This window comes from Xenopus laevis, chromosome 5S (genome assembly GCF_017654675.1).
Source record: "Xenopus laevis strain J_2021 chromosome 5S, Xenopus_laevis_v10.1, whole genome shotgun sequence".
Taxonomy (NCBI): Eukaryota; Metazoa; Chordata; class Amphibia; order Anura; family Pipidae; genus Xenopus; species Xenopus laevis.
Window position 1 is genome coordinate 74285259 of NC_054380.1, and position 24945 is coordinate 74310203.

A 24945-nucleotide genomic window follows, 5' to 3' on the forward strand; every position below is an offset into this window, starting at 1 on the left:
AGTTCAGTGATTCAAAAAAAGAAAAAAACAAAATCTTAAAACATTTTTCAGTTTATACAATGAATGTTTGAGTTTATAAAGGAGAATGCAGACAATGCCATTACTTTTAAACATCCTAATATTTCCTTTTCTTCACTTTCTGTTAAGGAATAACACAAATTTGACATTTTTATTGATTTGGAATAGAATGTGTAGTGTTCCCCAATGCATACGAGTGTATGGAAAAAAAAAGCAAATATAAGAATTTTGAGCTTTATTCACTTTTCAAGTGCACTGCTATTATTCTGAACACAACTGTACATGATCACTTATGTTTTTTTATAGCTCTATTAGCCAGCCTAGTACCTGTCCAGTATGGCATGCAGTATGCCTGACCCTATCACCACAAAGATAAGGCAGGACAGGGTAACCAAGGCCACAGCCCCGGTTACCCTGTCCTGCCTTATCTTTGTGGTGTCCCAGGCTCTAGAAAAAATCAGGTAGCTAGTTTACGGGACAACTCCACCATCTATTCTTTCCAATTTCTACCATCTAATTCTTTGGATTGTGACTGCATTTTTTAACCCACTACCATGTTTGGTCATTTTTTTTAAAAAAAAATTTTTTTAAACCAAATCAAAATCTTTTTTGGGTCTAATATTCTAAATTATTGCACTGCACTTTACTTAAATAATGAATTTTTCTATCTTTGGATGAATTTATAGCGGCACTGGCACTTTATAATCTTATTATAATTCCTTAGGAACTATTGTCATTAAATAATTGTGGTACATCATTTTTTAGAATTTTTTGGACAACTTTAGAATCATAACTATTGGTGGGGTTTCTTTTTCCTTCTCTCATAATTGTGTTTGTTGTTCTGACATTTAGTCAGATCTCAACTAATAGTTGTGAAAGATCTTTTCTGTGTTTGAATAAAGGCACCTTTTTTTAGGGTTACGTGTCCTTAACTGTCCCAATTTATATAAAGGTTTATAAGGAGAAGCACTGGAAATATGATCTAAAAAAAAAAAAATCTATCTCAAATATGGTGCAAAAACAAGAAAACCAGGTACAGTACAGCTATTCTGCTAGGATGGTTCATTAAACAGTTGAGCAACCATGTGTAATCTATAGCCCAGATAACAACTGGTACGCCTTGCCTTATCTGTGGGGAACACAAAATATGGCATTGGAAATAACATTGGCAGTACCATAATGATGTATCTTGAAATTGAAGAAAATGTGTTCTGATCATGTAGAACGGTTGTATTTTTGTCAGTAGCACCTTCATAGTTTAGGACAGAGCAACAGGAAAATGAAGTAAATATTTACTACAGGTTTGGTAAGGTGAGTACCTAATAAACCTATATACAGACATTTTTGTAACACATGTTACATATATGATTCTAGTGTTTTTTTGTTCTCTTAAATGCTGGCTTAAACACATTGCAACCATGTAAAGTAGGAAAAGAGGCACTGGGTCATGAATACATTTTTATAATATATTTTTCAGGAGTGACATTTGCCATGACCAGTTTTTCACAGGAATGATCTTCAGCAGAGCAAACCTAGTCTCCCTAAAAATACATCTATATCTGAAATGTGTCCTTTTTGAGGAAGGTTATCATCAATGTACCAGGTTTTTGCTGAACAGTTTTAGGATTAACATCTGTTGGAGACTTGGCCACCTATTGGGTTGTGTATGGGACAAAATGCGTTTCTGCTCAACTGACATTAGGGGTTAGTTCAGAAAATTCTAGGGAAAAGTTTGAACCATGACGCTGGTCCTCTCCTGATAAGGCTGCTTAGGACTTTTTCAGTGTATGGTCAACTTCCCCCCCCCTCCCCTTCCAAGATAATCTTTATACTTTTTCATTTATTGGAGCAGGCCCTTTATATAAAATAGGGGTCAACGATACTTAATATACATATTGTAATGAAAACAATTACAAAAACTTGATGGAAAAAATTATTTTCCCCCAAACTCCTCATAAGGGGTGATTAAGGTATTATTTTTAAAACTTGAAGATCAGAACTGGGCTAATTTAAAATATGACAATTTAAAATAGAAAAACCAGTATATAAATGTGTTATTTAATAGTTTATACTTAGGCAGCAAATGTGTTACAGTGATATTTACATAAAAAATGCAATACACAAGTATCCACCTGCACAACAGCAGTTTACTTGTGAGCATAACAAATTATAGACAATACACAAATTGTTTGATTTGTGAAAGGACAATTTATCAATAGAAATATTGAGGTTTTAAAACAATATTTACATAACTTAAAACAATCCCATTGCTTAAGTCCCATAAGTCCCATAGGGATAAAATGGAGTAAAAACTTTGCATGACTTGAGCCATGATTTTTTTTTTTGGCCAAGATAACTCCCCTAGAAAAAATAAAAGTTGAGTTAAAAAAAAAAATACATTAACTTGCATGCTTCAGGGATTTTGAAACTTTCTATGCTGTAGCTTCCTCAGCTACCGCTAAAACGTTTTCCTTGGATGTGCTAGTCAATTCATTCCTCAACATTTCATGTCTTCTAAGAACAACAACAGGTTTCAGTTCATTAAGCTGCTTTACAACAAGGTCAATATAGTCACTGAATTTCTGATCTAAAACTAATTTTATATTGTCCATGTCTGGAAAGTGTAAAGGATTAGCAAATAATAAGTAAGGGTCACTCTCTGAACTCCCCAAAGATAGTTCGTCCTCATCTACAGATAACCGCATTTTTTTCTTGATTAGGTGCAAGTCAACATTGCTTTCTGCTTTAAAATCATCCAAGTCCACACTTTCCTCTTCCTGGGTAGCAGATGCCTCCAGGAATTTAAGAAACGATACTTCAAACCCCATAGGTTTAAATGAGCTTAAGTCAAGTGCAGGTGGCTCTTCTGTAGTAGGCAAGGTAGCAATAATCTCCTCTCCACTGACTGTGCTACTTGTTTCAGTTGATTGCATGTCAGACTTATCAACTTTTCTTTTTCGATTTAGGACATGCTTTTGCTTATTGGTTCTTTTTAGGTTACTTGTTTCCTTCTGTGGTTCTGACTGGCAAGAGCTAGTTTCGTGAAAATCACTGCTTACAAAAGAAGAAGTCCTTGCTTGGCTGTCAGAACCTGTGCTATCTTCATTGCTCAGTTTTGAGATGAAGAGTTCTGCAAGTTCATCCATCTCATCTTTTTCATTTTCACTTGGCTGAGATGTAGATAAGCTAGATTCGTCAATGAATGCAAGCAGGCTAGGTACAGATTCTTTCTGTGAGGAGATCTCATTTTTAGCATCTTCTCCAGCCTTAATAATTATAGATTCAGCTTTGCCTTTAGGGCGGGCACGTCTTTTGCATACTATTAGTGAATCTCTGTGTTTTAAAATAAAGGCGCCCGATAGTTTATGACATTTATAATGCCTGATTATACTGCGTTCACTTGTAACCACAGATGTACATCCACGTACCATGCAAGGATATTGCTTTGCAAGGTTACTGGAACATTCTACAAATGCAGCATCTTTCGGTTTTAAAGAATATGTATGCCTGCCATATTTTAAAGTTGTTTCTTGTTTTGTCTGTCCTTGTTCAATTTTAATATCTTTGTCAATCAAACAACCTTTAGAGCGTTTCGCTTTGAGGACATCATTACCTTCTGTTTCACATTTCTGCTTAGCTACTTTAGGTTTTTCTTTCAGGGGTTTTTCATCAGTAGTGTCTTGATCACTGAGACTAATTTTTCTCGGCCTAATCAGATGCTCCTTATGTTTGTCATTGTGCTTGTTAAAAATATGCCTTAACAAATTGGATCTTGTAGCATAAACACGGTCACAACCTTCACAATCACATTTGTACATTTCCTCTCCTTCCACTTTAATATGCCTCATTTTTATTTCATGGACTTCTTCAAGATGCTCAATGTAACTGGTGCAGCTAGTAAACAACAAAGCACAGTTAAGCTGATCACATTTAAATTGTCCAATATTTATTAAAGAAAGTACATTTTCAATTTCCTCTGCTATCATCTCATGAAATTTCATGTAGTGCTGTACAAGACTGCCAACTTCTTGAAATATTCTAGAGCAGTCTATTTCCATACACCTGAACTCCTTCTGAGAAAAGCCATTTTCACATTCTTCACCTTCTTCTAGTGAGAACTTTGAAACAGACTTGTGTACTGCTTGATAATGAAGTATTAAGTTTTGTTGTATAGTAAAAGCTGCTGTGCAGCCTTGATGAACACATTGGTAAGGTTTATATGAATTAAATTCCTGAACAGCAGGCTTGATATCTTTTTGGATGTCTACTTTGTCTGTTACTTCTTTTGTCTTCCTTCGTACTTTGGAGCCTTTCTTACATTTCTGGCTTAAAGCCTGGAGGACGTGAGAAGATGGTTTACCAAGACTCTGAGGAGATATGGGTTCCTGTTCTTTTGGAGCTTCTACTCGCTCAACCGCTGGCATTTCTTGATGCTGTTCAGAATGCTGTTTTTGTCGAACTGAGGCTAATTTGTCTACACTATGTTCCATTTCTGGAATTGTGTGAGGTAATTCCTGGATATTGGCACATGTAATTTCAGATTTTCTTCCATATGCTCTCTTGATTTTTAATTTTATCATTTGTTCTGGTGTAAAGTTATGCATTGACTGGCAATGTGCTCGAAGATTTGAATTTCTGGTAAACGTTTTTGTACATGAGGGTACAACACATTTGAATGGAGCAAATTTTAGCTGATGTTTCTTTATATCCATAATCTTTTCTTGTGTATAGTAATGTACTTTAGCATAGTGCTTAAACAAAGCGTCCTTCGTCATTGCACAATATGTGCAATCTGTCTCCTGGCAAATAAAAGGTTTTGCATTACATTTGTCCAGTAAAGATTTCGAGTCATCCGGCTCCTCCACAACATTTAAACTTGGATTGGGAACAATAACACTAGAAGTCATGGGCAAATAGTCAGAAGGACATCCGGGGACTGAATCAATTCCTATGTTCTCAAATATTACACTATCCACTAATTGAAGCTTCTGTACTAAATCCATGATTTCTAATATATGTGCATCTGCTTCTTGTGTTGGGGAAGCAGAACATATGGGAATGTTGAGTGTATCATTTGGACTATCATTATTTGCTGCAGAAATAATATTATGCACATCCCTTGATAGAATGTCTAGGTCTGTGTTTACAGTATTTTGACTTCGTGGTAATGAAAAGCAAGGGCTTTCTGCATTGCCATTAACTGAAAATACTTCAGCTGCTTGAGAATTTAGTCCTTGAAGATGACTCCCTATTAACTCTGTCGGTATTTGTACTTCAGAATGCTCTTTACTGTTCAAGGTAAAAGTAGGCATGGCCACAGAATCAAATTTTTCTGGCTTATCAGGTGTTTGAGAAATTACATTTGCATCAGCATGTCCTTTAATAGTATCATTTATACAGGATAAGAACAACTGTTTGTCTGTGTTGTTTAAATGCTTTGCAATGTTTTCAATCAGTTCTGAGCTATAAGATAATAAATTTGGTTGCATTTCTGTTGGCATCTGCAGACTCCCCCCAACATGTTGTGGAAGGCCTCCTACTGCTGCTAAAAGATTTTTTGCTAGTTCATGTGAAGTACTGATTTCAGTAGGAACATCAGTAGTTTTCTTCTTCTTTCTAGTACCCCCGCCCTTTTTCTTGGTTGCTGTTGAGGAAGGATTTTGTGGCCCACTGATAACAGACACTCTTGTGCTGCTTACAGGGGTTGACAAGCAATTGTTTTCATTACCTGCATTCAATGAGGCATTTGAGCACAATCCATTTTCAACATTATCAGTCACTGTAGCTGCTTTATTGCAGTTATTTAATTCAGAATGTAGAATCTTGCGGCTTTCTTCCATTTTGGTACTAGTTGGTGAGATCTGTGACAAAACTGCAGTCAATGGGGTTGTATCACTACTGACATTTAGAGATCCATCTTTAGTCATATTCAGGGATAATGGTCTGTTTGCTACAATTTCTGGAGTTTCAATTACTTTCTTAGTTTCATCCATATCACGGGTTACAAAAGAAGAGAAAAACTGATTAGTTTGATTGTTGGAAGAAATTGTAGGAAAAAAAGGTTCTTCTTTTATGGACACCTCATGGTTATATGTTTGAGAGGGTGACTGTAAGTTGTGTTTTGGACTGGAGGACAGTATCATACTGGCCAACACACTGGCTTGGCCATCTATCTGTGGGACCAGTTGGGAATGGTCATATTCATTATGAGGTTTACACACAGCTCGTTTAGACAAATGGCCACCAAGTGACCTTGGGTTAGTAAAGGCTCTAAAACACCTGCTGCATATAAATTTTCCATCTCTGATTATTGCAGGGCATTTTGGGCGAGAACTGTGCCTTGGCTTTCTCTCTCTATTTCTTGATGTTCGTCCATTACCATTTTTATTTTCGATAGTGTTAGAAAGCATTGTGGCTGATTTATCCAAGTTAAAGCTTGCATCAATATCTGCATTGTCAGCCGGCTTGGAAAATGATGATTCTGCATCGGTTTCCTCTTTCAGAAATACAGAATTGGCAGCTTCTCCAACAGATAACACCTGATCATGATTTGTGTTGCTGCCTAGCTGTGTAAAAACTGTAGCCCCACTGAGAGAAGACATGACTGGTACAGGATCATTTTCAGTTGGCATCGGAAGAAATGGGTCAGAACCGTTTTCAAATTTTAAAGGTAAAACAACTTTTGCCAGATCCTCAAGTTGTGATGTTAGGGTTGTGCTGGTTACATTTCCAACATCAGATCCCAGAAGAGAATCTGCCACATTTTTTGACAAACTTTGAGAAATAATACTTTCAACAGAACTAAGAATTGGGTTCAGATTCTCAAGATGTGATGTAATAACTGGATTTGGAATGTGTTGTAACTGATTGCAAAAATTAGAATTTGAACCACTCTGTACCTGTGGCTGAAAAACTGGATTACTGCAACCTTCATCTTGCAATATACAATATGTAGGCTTGTCTTCTGTGGAAGGCAATACAGAATTTGCACATTTAAATTTTTTTCTGTTCTTGCGTTCCATTTTAAAGGCATCATAGTGCTCAGGGTGGGCTGTCTTCATGTGTTTGCCTATACTTTGGACTGAGTTGTAAATCCTTGTACATCCCTCCACACTGCATTTAAATTTTTGTGCTGGTGATGTTTGCACAGGACCTGGGTTACTAACAGAAGGCAAAACATTTGTAAGCATACTGCTTGTTTCAAGTGACAATGATAAAGCATTTTCTGGTTTACAATTTTCATCATATCCAGACATATCTAAATTATTTTCACACAACTGAGATGCTTGGTTGTTTGTTTCAAAAGGCATTAAACTGCTAACCTGCCTTTCCACAAAATTTTCAGATAGCACTTCCATTTTATTTTCAACAGCATTAGAGCTGACAAGATCTTTGTTTACTTCAATAGGGCAGGATGTTTTGCAACCTTCATAAACTGAAAGACATGGCTCCTCAAAATGCAAACGTGTTAGTGGTTTATTTTTATTACAATTATTTGTATTATCTGTTGCTAACAATTTTCTCTGTTTGAGCACAATATCAGGGCACTCGTCAGGAACTGATGTCAATTTGACATTGCTACTTGGGTGTACAGGCAAGTTAGAAGGATTTAAAATATCTGCCTCAAGTGGAAGGGTCTGGTTTAGTATAGCTGAAGATGATGGCAACATCTGGTTTAGCAAAGATTGAAAAGGAAGAACTTCAGTGGTAGGAGGAAGATGATGGTCAAGCAAATTTGTCTGCTGTATTCCATTTGAAACAAGTGATTCTTCTTTTTGGGGCAGGACTGCTGAAGAAAGGTTGGAATCTTTTTCATCTGCACGTTCATTAACTGAATTTCCTGATGCTGCATTAACATTATCAACTGGACAGACTGATGTTGGTTGCTTATTAGCCATTACATGTTTTATTCCTAGCATTGCAGTTTGTTGATGAGCTGTGTTAAATTTGCTCTCTAGAGGAGTCTCTTCTGGTACATGCTCACTTAAGTGCTTTTCTAACTGAAGCTGAGAATGATAGATTTTTCCACAGCCAACGTATTTGCAAGTAAATGTGTTATAGTGTTGTGCTTCATGATCAAAGAGCATGTAAGCAGCAGAAAATATTCTCCCACACTTAGGAAACATGCACCTTGCTCTGAAAACTCTGTGTTCCTTCCTGTGAGACAATAGGTCAGCATAGGTTTCAAAACTTGCTTTGCACTTCATTTGTATGCATATATAAGGTTGGTCTCCACAGTGCATTTGTAAATGATCATTTAAGTGAGCAAGACTAACAAATTGTCGTCTGCAGTACTGACAGACAACTTTTTTGCTCTGAATCTCAAGGAAACGTGTTGCTTCCTCATCACCTTTGTGTCCCCTTACATGTGCAATTAAGTTTTTAAAGTACTTGAACCCTTTTTTGCATAGGTGCACGGGGCAGGCAAATTCATTAACAAGTGTCTGCTCTTCCTTTTGGGCAATATCAGGTTGGTTGTCTTTCTCATCATCCTCTGATTTGTCATTATCATTGAATACGATAAAATCATCTAAATAGAGACTGTTCTTCTTAATTGGCCGCTCCTGTTTAGAAACTGCTACAGGTTTTTTACTCTTACTAGTTGGCGCTTTTTTAGGAGGTTTTCCAACTCTTCTTAAGGGTTTCATTGTTTCCAGCCTCTCTTTGCAAGATTGTTTAACATGGAAGGTGACATGTGGAACAAAGTTCTCTTTACTGCTGTACTGTTGTGCACATATTGGACAGCTGTAAATGCCATCTTTGAAATGCTTTTGCGCATGGCGCACTATCCTGTGGCCAAGGAACTCTTTGTCACATAGTACACAATATTGCATATATGCTTGCCAGTTCCTAAATCTTGCTGATACGTATCCACGTTCTCTCATTTTTTTTATGTTTTTCTTTTTCTGTTTTTCTTCTTCTTCTACATTGTTAACATTATCAAAGCAATCAAGCCCATTTAGACAGGAGATTTTGGTCACTTCCTGGTAGTCATCGGTCTGATCATATACTTCATTGTCATTAAGCTCATCAATTGAAGACACAATAGATGCCTCTGCTCCCATTAATGCAAGACACTGGCGCTTTAGTGTTTTCCAGTCCCAGAATTCTGGATCAAAGGGCCATCGAGTTTTTAATACAAGCAAAAGCTCACAGCGTAGTGAATTTGGTACTGGAAGAGACTCCTCATCATACTTTTGGTCAGGTTGATTGTATAGCATTTCAACAGCATAATATGCATCGACAGTAGGCTCAAGGAGAAATTCGGTGAGCTGACAAGCTCTCTTAACCTCCAAGTCATCAGGTAATAAACAAGAGATAGTCTTGCAGATGGAGATTTTTACTTTTGCATTTTCACTTGATTCCAAACGTAGAGCTCGAACACACAACTCAATACAAGTTGGAAGTCCTGCACCTTCAGTCTGTATAGGGGAAAAAAGAAGTATAACTATACAAGCCAACACAAGCCATACAAAAAAATTTCAGCATTTCCACTAATTATTGGGAAATTTACTTAACTATACTCCGTTTCTGTTGGAGTAAGAAACACTAAACAGTAGGTGTTATTTTTAATGTGTACTTGTGAGGCTTAAGGTGTCTACTGAACTGTTTTAATAATAAAAGAACAAGCAGAATATAGAAAGACAGTACCATGTTCACCAGCTTTTGTGTTTCAAAAAAATATTTCTTAAAATACATCACAAATAGTAATAATTTATAAGTGAAAAAGTGATTGTAAACTTTACCTGTTCCCTAGCTTAAATCCCCTCCAGGCTATGTGTGTCATTTTAACAGTATTTTAAATGTAACCATGTGAAGTCTGTTTGCTGTGAGGTTAGGGGCTTACATTAGATACACTTATCTAGAGTCCATAAGGATGCATACACACAGAGCAGCTATTTTTTGTGGCTACAAAATGCCCTGTTATAAACAATTCTGGTGTTGTCATGGCTACAAAATAAACAATTGTGATTATTGGCTTAACAAAATGTGTTTTAGTAGAGGCAATTCTCTGTATTGTCAATGGCAGGGTATTTTGTAGCCAGAAAAAGTAGCTGCTACTAGTAGCTCTTTGTGTTTTTGCCCTTCAGATGGTGGCAGACAGCAACAAATCTTCTCTACTGCGTGCAACTAATCTCCCCAAATGCCTTGAAATGGCATACATAACGCTTGATTTTCCAAAGTCGCCTGAAGTTGCCTCACGAGGGAACTTCGGAATTCCGAAGAGATACGTATGCCATTTTGGGGGTATTAGTCGCCCCCAGTAGAGAAGATGTCGTTGGGCGACTAATCTTCCCGTCTGCCATCACCCTTAGAGACCACATGCAAACAATCTTAGTGGAACATCAAGGTTTACCTCTGACTGAATAACTTTGATCAGAAAAAAAATGTGATATACAGTTTTCGTCAACAAAGACAGCTGGCGACATCTCTCAAGATATATCTGTATTGATGGATCCACTCTCCTCTGTAACTTGCTCCAAAAAAGGGTAAGTTCCCTGTGGAAACAAGTATCATATAAATATAAAAATAAAATAGAAGAATATAAAAATAAATGCTTATGAGATTTTTGCTAAACTGCAATTAAATGTAATTTATTTTTAAAAAATTGTGCGGTTGCACAGTCGTGTTAATTAGAATTACATTTTTAGTTAAGTGGATATACACAGAAAATGCAATATTTAATTATGTACAGATTAAATACATGTTTTACTGGATTGTGTTGCACACAGGCACAGTTCATGCCAAAAAAATGGTAGCAAAGTTTTCCAATCCCAAATTGCATGCCTGAGTAATAAGGTAACAAACTCTCAGATATAATTTAGATATTAGTGCCACCCAATGTCTAGGTCTGAAAATGAAAATGGTCTTAGAAGACACCCACCAATTAAAGTTTCGGGTTACAACACGTTTTGTAGGTGGGATCACCTAAATACTGTGAGAAATAAATCTTATCTGATGCCCTTCCTCAATGGATAATGATCTAGACTAGGCTCTCCACAGACAGCCTGCATCTGAAAAGTTTTACGATCAGTTGTATCAAGTTCACATTAAAGGAACATTATTTTCTCAAATTATATATATATATATATATATATACATATACATATACATATACATATACATATATATATATATATATATATATATATAATCAACCACTTCTGACTTTCAGGGCTCTGACACACTGGCGTTTTTGTTTGTGTCTGCGATGGAGCTTTGAGAGCACATAAATGCATTAACAGATTGCGATCAGAATTGCATTTTATAGCATTCGCTTTTTTTGTCAATTTTTTTTTAGACATTTTCTTGGCCCAAGAATATAGAATAAATGGTTGCATTTGGAAATTTCAAAAACTCCCTTTGGTGCGTGTGTGAACATGTTTGTAAATGTTTAAAAAAAAAACACCAATATGTACGAAGCCTGGCATTTTGAGCAAAATAGGTTTTGAATGGCACATGCCTTAACATACAAATGGAGATCTGAAAAATCCACTCATTCCTAAACACCTTTGTAATTGGATCAACTTGCGAAACCCAACTAGCACTAATATTCAGTCAACATAAGCTGACTGAAGCTGTTCAAAGAAATTTTTATGCCATCTAGACAAAAGCGCATTAATTAAAGGACAAAATCACAATCCCAAAACATTTTTTTTTTTTTAAATAGTACACCCCAAATAACTGTGGCCAATGAAGCCACTGTGCAGTAGAACGGCAAGGAGAGGGAGCCCAGCCCAGGTCCCTGGGACAAGGTCAACCACGCATTTCCCTTAATTAAATAGCTTGAAGGAACAGTAACACCAAAAAATTTAAGTGTTTTAAATTAATGAAAATAAGGGGGTTTTGTACTCACCAGAAAACCCTTTTCTAGTAGGCCCGAACTGTCAGTGCAGACGTATGGGTTATGTCTTGATCATCTCTGGAGGCAGGACAAAGATTGATGACTCATGACCCCTCCTTCCTCATATATGTGCTGGCTCCACCTCACTTCCTCAGTTCGTTTGTAAAGCTCAGACAGTGGAGACAGAGAGGTTAGAAAGAAGCCAAGAGACAACAGATAGAAATGAAAGGATAGCGACAAAGAGGTCCCTGTACCCATACTAAAATCAGCCTGGGTGGGACTTACTGCACTGACAGTTCGGGCCTACTAGAAAAGGGTTTTCCGGTGAGTACAAAAACCCCTTTTCTCTAGTCGGCCCTCCTGTCAGTGCAGACGTATGGGACGTCCAAAAGCTGTCCCTCAAATGGGTGGGTAGTGCTGAATTTGCCTGTCCATAGAGCAGAGATCACCATGGAGTCGTAGTTGCGACAGCTTGTAGAACTTTCCGGCCAAACGCGGCCGTCTGAGAAGCGAAAACATTTAACTTGTAAAACTGAACAAAAGTGTTTGGAGATGCCCATGTGGCAGCTGTGCATATCTGCTCTGGTGTTGCCATGTTCTGCAGAGCCCATGAGGTACTTTGAGCTCTGGTAGAGTGGGCCTTTACCGAAAACGGTCTGGTCTTCTGCTTGGAATCATAAGACGTATTGATGGTGTCCACCAGCCACCTAGCAATGGTCCTCTTAGAGACCGACTGTCCTTTAGTCTTCCCGGAATATGAAATAAGCAGGCTGTCAGAACTTCGAATTGACTGCGATCGTTTCAAGTAGATACGAACGGCTCTCACAACATCCAGACGGTGGAGACGACTCTCCTTATGGTTCGCTGGTCGTAGACAAAAGGATGGAAGTATGATGTCATTATTCAAATGAAATTGAAAGACCACCTTGGGCAAAAAGTCTGGTAAAGTCCGAAGGACAACCTTGTCTTCATGGAGAACCAACCAAGGCTCCTTACAAGATAGTGCTGCTATCTCAGACACCCTCTTAGCAGAGGTAATAGCTATCAGAAAGGCTACCTTGAGGGAGAGCCACTTGAGATCACACGCAGACAGCGGTTCAAATGGTGGATCTAGCAATGCAGATAACACCAGAGGGAGATCCCACGAAGGTGTTGGGTCTTTAATGGGAGGCCGAACCCTGATAACCCCCTGAAGAATTGGATAACAGTGCTGTCATCAGCCCAGCGAGTATGAGTAAGTGCAGACAAAGCTGAAACTTGAGTTTTGAGTGTCCGGAGAGCGAGCCCCTTGCGGAACCCGTCAGTAAGAAAGTCAATGATGGCCTGTGTGGGCACTTGATCCCATTGAAGGTGACGTTGGTTGCACCAAGTCATGAAAATCTTCCAAACCCGGTGGTAGATTTTGGAGGTAGACGGTCGGCGTGCTCTGAGAAGTATGTCAATTGCCTCCCGTGAGAATCCATGTTGTGTCCACCATTGGGTTTCAACAGCCAAGCCGTTAAATGGAGCATTGCGACGTTGGGATGAGATATAGGCCCCTGCGTGAGCAAGTCTGGGAGTAGAGGCAGTCGCCATGGTCTTGCCGCTGACAATTGTACAAGATCTGAGTACCACACTCTGTTGGGCCAATCTGGTGCAATCAGTATCACTGTTGCCTTGTTGTGTTTGAGCTTCCGTAAGATTCGTGGCAGCAGAGGTAGTGGGGGGAAAGCATAGATGAGTTTGAAGCTCCAAGTCGTCACTAGAGCGTCCACAAAGGTTGCCCCTGGGTCCCATGTCCTGGCACAGTACGTTGGGACTTTGTGATTGTGTTTTGAGGCTAACATGTCCACCTCTGGAGTTCCCCATCTTAGAGTGAGAGAGTGGAAAATCTCGTTGTTGAGAGACCATTCCCCCTGATCGATTGTTGTTCTGCTCAGGTAGTCTGCTTCCCAATTTTGAACTCCCGGAATGAAAACTGCCGAAATTGTTGGTACAGTGTTCTCTGCCCAAGTGAGAATGCGTGACACCTCCCTCATTGCAAATTTGCTGCGTGTGCCTCCCTGTTTGTTGACATACGCCACAGCCGTGGCGTTGTCGGATTGAATCCGGACTGGTAGGGAATGAAGGAGCGAAGTCCATCCTTCCAGTGCTAGCACGATAGCCCGCAGTTCGAGCACATTGATGGGGAGGCAACTCTCTTGAGGCGACCAAGTCCCTTGAAGGGTGTGTGACTTGTACACTGCTCCCCAACCCCTGAGACTCGCGTCGGTAGTTATGATCTCCCACTGGGGTAAGGACCAGTCCCGGCCCTTTGAGAGGTTCAGTGGATGGGTCCACCAGGCCAGACTGTCCCTGGTTGCGACCTCCAGCGATATAGTTTGTTGAAGATCCCTGTGGTTCTTGTTCCAGTAGGAGAGGAAGTTGTGTTGTAGAGGTCTCATGTGAAACCTGGCAAAGGGGATGGCCTCCAAGGACAAAACCATAAGCCCTAGAAGGTGTAGGTATGCCCCTGCTGAGATTGTTGTCATTGTGAGAAATGACTGTGTCGCGGATATCAATTTGTTGATCTTCTCCTGGGGTAAATACACTTTCTTGGCGACTGAATTGAAAAGAACAGAATTGTCTGGCTGGGTATGAGACTGCTCTTGTGTGTGTTGATAATCCAACCATGCTGGTTCAGTACTTGTATGCAGGTGGTCGTGGCTTTGGTTGCCTGGCCTTCTGAGGGGGCGGTAATGAGCAGATCGTCTAAGTAGGGTATTATCCGGATTCCTAGAGACCTGAGGTAGGCCACTACTGGGGTGAGAACCTTGGTAAAAATGCGTGGCGCAGTACAAAGTCCAAAGGGCAATGCCACAAACTGGTAATGCTTGTCTTGAATTGCAAATCGAAGATAGCGTTGGGACATTGGGTGTATGGGTATATGCAGGTAGGCATCCTGCAAGTCTATGGAAGTCATGTATGCATTGGGTTCCATGGCTGCTATGACAGATCTTACTGATTCCATCTTGAACCTTTTGTTGGGTACCATGAGATTCAATGGTTTTAGATTGAGAACGGGTCTGAATGTTCCTTCTTTCTTTTTGAGCAGGAAAAGGTTCGAGTAAAAACCCTTGAACTTGTGGTGAGATGGAACTTCTACGATGACCTCCATGCTGAGTAATTGGTGAACTGCTTCTTGTAGATGTAGTTGTCTGTGTGGGGCTGTTGTGGTAGGTATGAACCTGTGAGAAGGCAGGCGGGAGGAAAAAGGTATTCTGTAACCTTGCTGAATGATGGTGAGCACCCAATCGTCCGTTACATGTGTCTCCCATTCGCCCAAATATCTTTGTAGCCTGCCCCCCACAGCTTGTATTGTCTGCCTGGAGTCCGGCAGAGCCAGGTTTGGATGTAGCTGGTTTCTTTGTGTTTCGGTTCTGTTGGTGCCAGATGGGCCTGCTGCGTTTGTTACTCTGATCATTCGGGGATGACCTGTAGCTGGAGCGAAAGGGACGAAAAGGTCTGGATTGCTGGTTCCAAGCTCTCTTGCCGGAGAACCTGTTGGGATTCTCAAATCTCTGTCTTTTTCCCGTTGGTAAGAAGGTACTCTTGCCCCCTGTCACTTCCGCTATGATTTGTTTTAAATCCGGGCCGAATAAGGACTCGCCTGTATATCTAAGAGACAATAGTCGAAGTTTTGAGGCTGTGTCACCAGTCCAGTGACGAAGCCATAGAGCACGTTGTGCAACTATAGCATTGGTAGTTGCCTTTGCCGCCAGTTTAATCATTTCAATGGAAGCTTCTGCTAGAAAACCTAATGCCATAGCCAATCTATCCACCTCTGACTGGAGCTGTTGTTGTGAGGAAGGTGGTTGGCGAGCCAATTCGAGGGCCCAATGTCTAGCCGTGCGGGCTAGTCCTGCTGATGCCACTGCTGGCCGTAATGCAGCTGCTGCCTGTACATACGCTCTCTTCAGTGTTGACTCCATGCGGCGGTCTAGTGGGTCCTTAAAAGCGGCCTCTTCCGCTGGTAAGGTTGTGTGTTTAGAAAGGCGAGCTACTGCGGAATCAACCTTAGGAGGTTTATCCCACTTCTTTTCATGTTCCTCTGGAACTGGGAAAGTTTTAAAAAATCTCTGAGTGAGTGCAATGCGTCTTTCCGGCTGGTTCCACTCTGCTTCAATCGCTTGAGTAGCTGATTTAAATACTGGAAAGGCTAACTTACTTTTCCTATGACCCCCTAGAAGCCTATCTGCCTTTGATAGAGGAATGGATTCATCCTTAATTTCTAATGTCTGTAACATTTGACGTAGTAACTTCTTAGACATGTCTGGGTCTAGCAAGGATTGCTTCTCTTCCTCAGAGTCAGTATCTGATTTGGCCTATGAATGGTCAGATCTATCAGATGTGAACTCAGGGTGTTTTTCCTCATCCGAGTCTGAAACTAACCCTTCCTCAGATTCAGAAGAGTCTGAAATGTGTACTGGATTTTTGCGTCTTTTGCGGTCACTTGATGTGGTTGGTTGTGGTGGTTGCACTGAGTGCATAATCCATTGGAGAAATTCTCCAAATTGTTGTGGCGCTGGGGGTTGTGGTTGAGGCGCTGGGGTTTGAGCCCATGGCATAGACACCCCACCCTGTGTGGTGGCTGGCATTGCCTGCGATGTAGATGGGGTAGCTAATGTAATTGGGGTACCCATTATTGGTGGTACAGAGTCAGTGGTAATATGTCCAGTAGGAGAAGTATTTGGAATCAACAGTTCCTCCTCTGACTGTTGGTTTGGTCTGGGAGATAAGACTGGTGGTTCCAGTGAGTCTGTGGCCTTATAGGGTTTACAGTCAGTACAATAAGTCTTTTCCGTTTTTCTGAGGGAATGTTTGCATGTTCTACATTTAGGCAATCTTTCTGTCTTCTTGCCCTTCTTTACTGACTGTATCTCCGCTCTCAATTCTGTGAGTGAATCTGCCCTCTCCATTATTAGTATAATCACTGTGTACAATGATGTACCTGTGCTTTCCTTAGCTGTGGTAAAGCGTGTGAGGAATCCGCTGGATGTAACTTGTATGCGCAGCTTGTGATGAGTACATGAAGCTGCTCGTGTCGCGCCAATGACGTCAGTGCGCACCCACGCTGCGCCTTTAGTACTGTGCGTGTCTAGTTTGGCGCGAAGTGTACGGTAGGCGTGCCGACCGCGCACATTGATGACGTCGGTCCGCTGTGCCCTGTGAGATACACCCGGCGTGGCCTGGTAATGGAGGGGAACTGGTAGCGTTTGCACTACCACTACTTGCCATGACATGCGTCTCCCGTTCCATCTATACACGGTACGCAGCAGCTCTGTGTTCTCAGTAGAGTTAACAATTGAGCAGCTCTGTGTGCCCCATAGTGTTGCGTGCACCATTAGCTGTGTAATGAACAGCTCTATCTGTCCTATAGCTCTGCCCAATGAACAGCTCTGCGTGTTCGGCAGTGATATGTTTTTCAAGGTATAGCCTGGATAGCTCAGCGTATCCATTAGCCTTTTAGTAGGTATAGCCCTGGGCAGCTCCGCGTGCCCATTAGCAATGTATGCCAGGTATAGCCTAGACAGCTCAGCGTGCCTATTAGCTAGTTTGCAGCCTAGAGTGCTCTCCAGTAATCCGGGTAGCTCTGCGTACCCTCAGTGCTGCATTGAAAGAAATAATAATGATAAAAGAATAAAATAAAAAAAAATAAAAAATCTGTCCTTCACCTCCGAGGCAGGACAAAAGAACTGAGGAAGTGAGGTGGAGCCAGCACATATATGAGGAAGGAGGGGTCATGAGTCATCAATCTTTGTCCTGCCTCCAGAGATGATCAAGACATAACCCATACATCTGCACTGACAGGAGGGCCGACTAGAGAAATCATGTAGTGTTGCCCTGCACTGGTAAAACTGATGTGTTTGTTTCAGAAACACTACTATAGTTCATATAAACAAGCTGCTGTGGAGCAATGGCGGAAATTGAAAAACGGCTATATGGCACAGGTTAACTAATGGATAACAGATAACACCATTAGACAGACAGAGCTTATTTGCTATCTGCTGTGTAACCTGAGCCTTTTCTCCTTTGAATGGCTGCCCCCATTGCTACACAGCAGCTTATTTATATAAACAATAGTAGTGTTTCTTAAGCAGACACAGCAGTTTTACCAGTGCAGGGCAAAACTGCATTATATTTTCATTACTTTAAAACACTTTTATTTTTTTTTGACGTTACTGTTCCTTTAACTACACTATTTAAAAAAAAAGTGGGGAGAATCCCCAAAGTCCTACCTCCTTGTAGCAGGACACAATAAAAACTGCCCGTAGGAGGGAAAGGTGCAGTGGATACTATGGGAAGGAGGAGCCACAGATTTTATTCTTTTGTCTTGTCTCCAGAGGTGACCAGCTTTAACCCCAGACATCTGCACTGACAGGACGGGCAACCCCAGGAAATAACTATTTTTATCTGCATTCATTTAGAAAACCTAAAGACTAATGTATAATATTATAATTGTTGGCAAAAGGATTTCCGTCTAGACAGGCTATAATCAAACATTTAGTTTTGCTCTTGCCGTTTCGAAAGTTGAAATCTTTAGCTATTTCTGGCTATGTTCTAATTACATCTTAACATTCTCCTGTAGTAACTAGGACATGCCTCCTGCTTTTTGTCGAAACACAACATTGGGGCTATGGAAAGACAATAACCGCTTTGCACGGTGCTCGAAAGTTTATGAACCCTTTAAAAAATGTTTTTATATTTTTATACGAAACTGCCCTAAAACATCATCTGATTTTCAAACAAGTCCTAAAAGTAAATTAAAAAACGTAGTTAAACAAATGAAACAAAAATTATTATTTTGGTCGTGTATTTATTGAAAAAAAAAAAAAAGGATCCTATAACATATCTCTACTTGTGGATAATGTGATAATGGATAACAGATAACACCATTAGACAGACAGAGCTTATCTGCTGTCTGCTGTGTAACTTGAGCCTTTTCTCCTTTAAATGGCTGCCCCCATGGCTACACAGCAGCTTATTTATATAAATAATAGTAATGTTTCTGAAGCAAACACAGCAGTTTTACTAGTGCAGGGCAACACTGTATTATATTTTTATTACTTTAAAACAATTTAATTTTTTGATGTTACTGGTCCTTTAAGAGGTAACTGCTGTTAAGGTGTAGCTGATAGGATAGAAATAACATAAAAACTCACCATGCACAGTACATTTCCCCAAACTGCAGTTGACGAGACAGAAAAGCTGCACATAGAATCAATGAGGTTTTCTCATCACCTTCAGACTCTAGATTGCAAATCATGTCAAGTGCATCCTTGCAATCTACTTTGGCAATCTATTAAAAAACAAATATTAAAAAGTTAGATAAACAGGAATTCTTATTCTTGTATTTTTCACCGTGAATATCCTTTGAAACACTCAGAACGTGGCAATTAATAAGTATTCCTTTACCAACTTCACTATCTTAATTATTAACAGGTGTGCCCTTATTTGTTAAAAGGCAATAAAATGCTATTATTTTTCTATTCAGACCCTCTCCTATCCATATTTAAGTCTCTGGTTTTATTCAAACCACTGCCTGGCCACTAGAGTAAATTGGACATTGGCGACCAACAGCTGCTGAAATTCCAAAGTGAAAAACTGGAGAGCTGTTAAACATGAACAAAAAGCTGAATAATAATAAAAATACAAACTGTATAGGAATTACTGTATACATTGCAATATATGTTAATTTTAATGCAAGCTACCCCCCCCCCAAAAAAAAGCTTGGGCTACAAAGATTACACTGGTCTATATTTAACCCTTTGGCCACCATAACAGGTGCTATTGGGGCCTATTATTCCTGTATTTGATCAACACTAAGCTGGTAAAAGGTATGGAAAATCTTAGTTATGAGGAAAGACTGGCCAAGTTGGGGATGTTCACGCTGGAGAAGAAGAGCTTAAGGGTGATATAACTATGTATAAATATATAAGTGGATTGTATAATAATCTCTCTAATGCTTTATTTACCAGTAGGTCTTTCCAGCTGACACAAGGTCACCCATTCTGATTAAAAGAAAAGAGGTCCCGCCTAAACCAGGCATGTCCAAAGTCCGATTGCGGCTCATTTTCAAATTTACACTGGTCGTCAGCCTCCATTATGAAATTAATAATTATGCGGCCCACCAGCATAGTATGATCAGGAATTGCGTAGCCAGAGCAGTAATATTTGGGCACTTTAGTGAAATGATCTGAGACTTGGTCTATACTGCTGCCTGTGTGCTTAAGGTGTTCGCAATAGACACGTACTGGCACGTAGTGACACGCTGCTCTCGCATACTTCTTTAGGGCTGAAGTTGTCAATAGACGCACTGACATGCAAGTACAGTAAACTAAAGAAGTATGCGAGATCGATGAGTCACTACATGCCATTACGTGTCTATTGTGAACCCCTTTTGCACACAGGCAGCAGTATAGACCAAGTGCCAGATCATTTCACTAATGTGCCCAAATATTACTGCTAAGTGATTCCTTGTTTAAATGAGTTAAATGATGTTAATGTTTCAGGCTGAATGGTCGGCCCCTACACATTTTCACCTCACCAAATCTGGCCCTCGCTGCAAAAAGTTTGGACACCCCTGGCCTAAATATTCGGAAGGGATTTTTTACAATGAGAGCTGTAAAGATGTGGAATTCTCTCCTTGAATCAGTTGTACTAGCTTTAAAAAGGGGTTGGCAGGCTTTTTAGCAAGTGAGGGAAAGCTCAAAGTACAAGCTGATCCAGGGACTAGTCCGATTGCCATTTTGGAGTCGGGAAGTAAATTTGTTCCCCCTCTGAGGCAAATTGGAGAGGCTTCAGATGGGGTTTTTTGCCTTCCTCTGGATCAACTAGCAGTTAGGCAGGTTAAAAAAGTTAAAAGGTTGAACTTGGCATGTGTCTTTTTTCAACCTAACTTACTATGTTACTATGTAACACAGTTCCAGTGCTGCCTCAACTGTTTCATTCAATACTGCACACCTTCATTCACTGGACAGCACTAATTCACGCAGTGTGCGAGGGTTGTCACAGTGATTTTCTCACTGTTGTGAAAGCAGCTTTTAAACAGCTGCAGGGGATAGAATACATTCCCAGTAGCAAAAACTGTGAAAGACAGAGGGCTACAAACTCAATGCCATGCTATTTGATGGCTCAGTTTCAAGATGGAGCACAACAGTTAGTATCTTTATAAAAAAAAAAAAAGCATGCTGGGTGCAGAAAGCTATATTTCTATGCACACCCTATGTGCAAATTCTACAAAACTCCATCAAATAAAAGAGATAGAGGGAAAGAAAGAAGCAAAGCTCTAATAAGTACACTTATGATTTGTTATGTTTTATGCTAGCCAATTTGTTATTCTCTGTATAAGCTTGAATCAATTTCAGCGTTCCTAAATTAGCAAGCTGAATTGAATCTAAAATGACGGTTATGAGTAAATAGTGGGATCAAATAGGAAAAAAGTTGTCAAGAAGAAATAACTAATCCTGTACTAACGTAGTTAGATTGGGTTGAAAAAGACGTGTTCAACTACATTAGTGATCTTCATGCATTTGCTGAATGACATTATTGACCATTATTTGACAAATTATGTGCTGTTAAACGCATGTACTGTAAAAAAAAAAGATAGCACACAGTTATGTGAAAAATAGTCTTTGTCTTCAGCAACCAAAGTTTTTTTTACTCCAAATCTGCTGGTTGTGACCCACACTCCCCTGGTTAGCCTACGAGAATGACCCCTTACTCTTTTCCGCCATGCATGTACGAGCTTATTATCATTGACACCACCAGAACAAGAATGTACGATAATATGTCATACCAATTACATGTATGACTGTATAAAATTGAAAGGAACATGGCCGCCATAAATGTTTTCTCTTTATCATTCTTACATGGTTATGTAAGTTTACTTTTTATGTTTATAAAACCAATAAAACATTTCGGTAAAAAAAAGTGCTGAGATAGAATAGCAATTTTTTTCTTTGGTAAAATGTAATGGTATTGAAATGTTGTTTGTGCCCCCTTTTACACAAAGTTATGCACAATATATTGTTTTGGAGATTTCATGCAAAATTCAACTTACTTCCTCTATAAGTTTAATATTTGGTGAAGCCGCACAAAGGCAAGTCAGGTAGAGTTGTGTAAAGTTGCCTTTTTTGCTCATTTCATGGTGGCCTGAACACAGTTTTGCCAAAGAAGTCGCTGATGCCACTTTACCGAGCTTAAGGAGTTGCTTAATTCGCATTTCCAACAGGGTTGAACCTTCTGACACCAGGAACTGGTCAACTGCCACAAAATATAAGGAGGAATCCGAGTGAAGAAAATTGTATTATCATCTTAAGAATACATTCATAATTAAAAGTGTCTATTTAGTATTGATTCCTGCCAAATTGACCTGTACTGCTGGGGGACAAATATTTTTATAAATTTTTACTGGTTCAAAAAGTGCCCTATGACACAGCATTCCATATACAGTGCTTTCTGTGTATAGCCAACTGTGAATTTTGAGTAAATGGCTTTGTATTTTCTCCCCTGCCAATGGGGTTGGAAGTCAGTAGATAATAATGCATCTTCGACTGAGCCAGATGGCAAAAGTATTTTATCAGTGTAAAGCATTACCTGTTAAGACTTGAAAGGTTGAAATACATGGCCATTTCCTCCTGACAGAAAAATGAATAGTTAATTCTAGTTAACTGCAACTATAAAGTTTTTTAATATAATGTGCTAACAGAAAAATGTATGGTCAGTCAAGAGCAAGGGTGTTAAATAAGCAACTATTTGATGGGGAACTTAAGCGATAAACAGTGGTTACTTATTTCTTAGAGTTGACAAGAGTGATAAGCTACTATTAGATCACTGTTTAGATGCAGCAACTTGGATTGGCCTGGGTGCAGACACATGCAGCGAATGTGAAGTGCATTCTGCAGTGTTTTTACACTAAATCCTCCTCGGCTCCTTGTGCTCAGTTTCCCGGCTTGTATTTATCCTCAGGCGGAGAAACAGTCTCATCTGACCATACATTGTCCATGATTATATAATATATGGGGCTAGAATAGTAACCAAATTTGATTTAGTCAGGAAAGGAAAAATTCTTCTTTCAGACCAAGCCTTCAGAAACAAATCATTAGAAAGGGTCTGCAGTGGTAAACCAACATATTTTTGGAACTATACATACATTTGAGAAAATACTTATGGTTGCACTTTAAAATTCACTTAGCTGTTAATATTTTCTTTTTAATATCTACCAAGGTATTCCACTTTTGAAGCATTCTGCAAAATAATCATTTCATGCTCAGCGCTGACCTTATGCATTTTGTAAAAGAGCTAGAACATTTTATCTAAAAGTAACATTATATTTCCGTATTAAAAAAAAACTAAAAAAAAAACTTCTGCCCTAGCCTTGACACGAAACACAATACTTGAAAATATGAGCTGGATAAAACCTTGGCATTCTAAATTGTAAATCAAGTCCATTAATCAAATTGAAATGTTTCTTCTGCAGTGTACATTTCCTCTAACGGTTTTGGGTAGTAAACTATCATATGAAAATGTATAATGCAACTGTTAATAATGTTTGTATATGTAAAATTTCAAAACTTTCATGATTAAATACCAAAACAGCAATGAAAAACTAAGAATAAAAAAAAAGAAATGAACCTTACTTACGGTAATGTTTAGAACATTTCATGCTCTACCCCCAGTTTGTCAGCATCCTGTTGCAGTTTCCAACAAGTATAACATCAAGGGTGTTCAGCACTTCACTGTGCAGCAGTGTTTGTAGCATCACTAAAATATCTGCTTAGGCCTATGACATACGGAGCTTTTCAGTTAGCCAAAATGCGCACACAATTTCCTCCTGCAGCTCCTACTGACTTGAATGGGAAGAACCTTATACCACCAATACTGGTGCTTTTCAGCCCCAAAACATAGATTCGTTTCAGGATGAAAAGTACTACAGCTTTTATGCAATTTTAATCCAGTCATCTGAAAACCAACATGCTAAACTGCCACAAGTATGCAAAACCTTTATTATTCTAATTTGCTTTATTTCCCTGTTTACCTTGATATTGATCCAGTGGATCTAGGTTCATAATCATTGTAAGTACTGGATTCTTCCACACTCCAGTTTCTTGAGAAAGAATGTAGAGAATGGAGAGCTCGTAGCTACCATTTTCAGTCAACAGCATTTGAGCAGCCTGGAGGTGAAAAATAAATCATAAATTAGTGGTCCTCTAGAGGAGCAGTGCCACCAAAGTATAATACAAGCAATAATGACGACCTGCTATTCATATTAATAATATAATTCATATAATTTACAGTTTAATCCATAAATAACACCAGGCATAACCAAACCAGTGTGCTAGTGACTGAATCACAGTGATTGCATGACATCAATGATTGGTTTCTAGTAGTAGTGCTGTTGGGAAAACTATCAAAATGGGCAGCCCATATCAGCCATTATATATTATTTCCTGATCCTGCCTGGTGCCCCAGCCTAATAACTCCACTTTCAACACAGCCTATTCTAAGGCATGGCAAATTCACCAAACTGAATCGGATTCAAGATGTTTTGTCTGCACCAGCAGAAAGAAAGTTATTTAAAATAGGGTAGAAGGAGCTCATTTTTAAAGGACAGGTTAATTAAAATTTACTGGGTGTGATTGTGTTAAGCACTCCCCAACTCATATAATGGCTTATCTTGGGTTGGTGATCCTGTTTGAAGGAAAGTGCACTGGCACAGAATACCAACTCTTGAGCACTGTGCAGTCTGCAATCTTCTTCAACATACAGAACATCTTGCATGCATATAAAAGTAAAAATCTGAACCTTAAATTTAAGGTTTAATCCTATTTTATCATGTTAGTCAAGCAAAATATACTTTAATTACACTATATAATTTATTTGAATCTTGTTTCCATCAGTCTGGGAACTCATAATTATAGCAAGCAGTCAGGAGCCATTTTGTGGACACTGTTATTAAGGCAAGCCTTGCAATAATATCAGAATCTTGTTTGTGCACCAGAATGGGGGACCTGATGTCCATCCCCATGCCCTGGCTACACAATTAAATGGGTAAGTGAACT

The 24945-nt window shown here is 39.4% G+C and overlaps 1 protein-coding gene across 2 annotated transcripts in view; it reads right to left on the bottom strand.

Moving 5' to 3' along the window:
* Positions 1-35: 35 nt before the first annotated feature.
* The window catches only part of znf292.S (zinc finger protein 292 S homeolog), a 39621-nt gene continuing 14711 nt past the window's right edge, over positions 36-24945 (bottom strand). The window contains exons 3-7 of one of the 2 annotated variants that reach the window (XM_018265456.2): positions 23922-24057; positions 21945-22147; positions 19045-19181; positions 10376-10517; positions 36-9440 (exon numbers count right to left, since the gene is read on the bottom strand). In XM_018265456.2, the coding sequence (XP_018120945.1) occupies positions 2451-9440; positions 10376-10517; positions 19045-19181; positions 21945-22147; positions 23922-24048 (7599 nt within the window). In that variant the 5' untranslated portion in view covers positions 24049-24057 and the 3' untranslated portion in view covers positions 36-2450. The remainder of the gene's footprint in view (positions 9441-10375; positions 10518-19044; positions 19182-21944; positions 22148-23921; positions 24058-24945) is intronic. The other variant, XM_018265455.2, reaches the window with a different exon arrangement.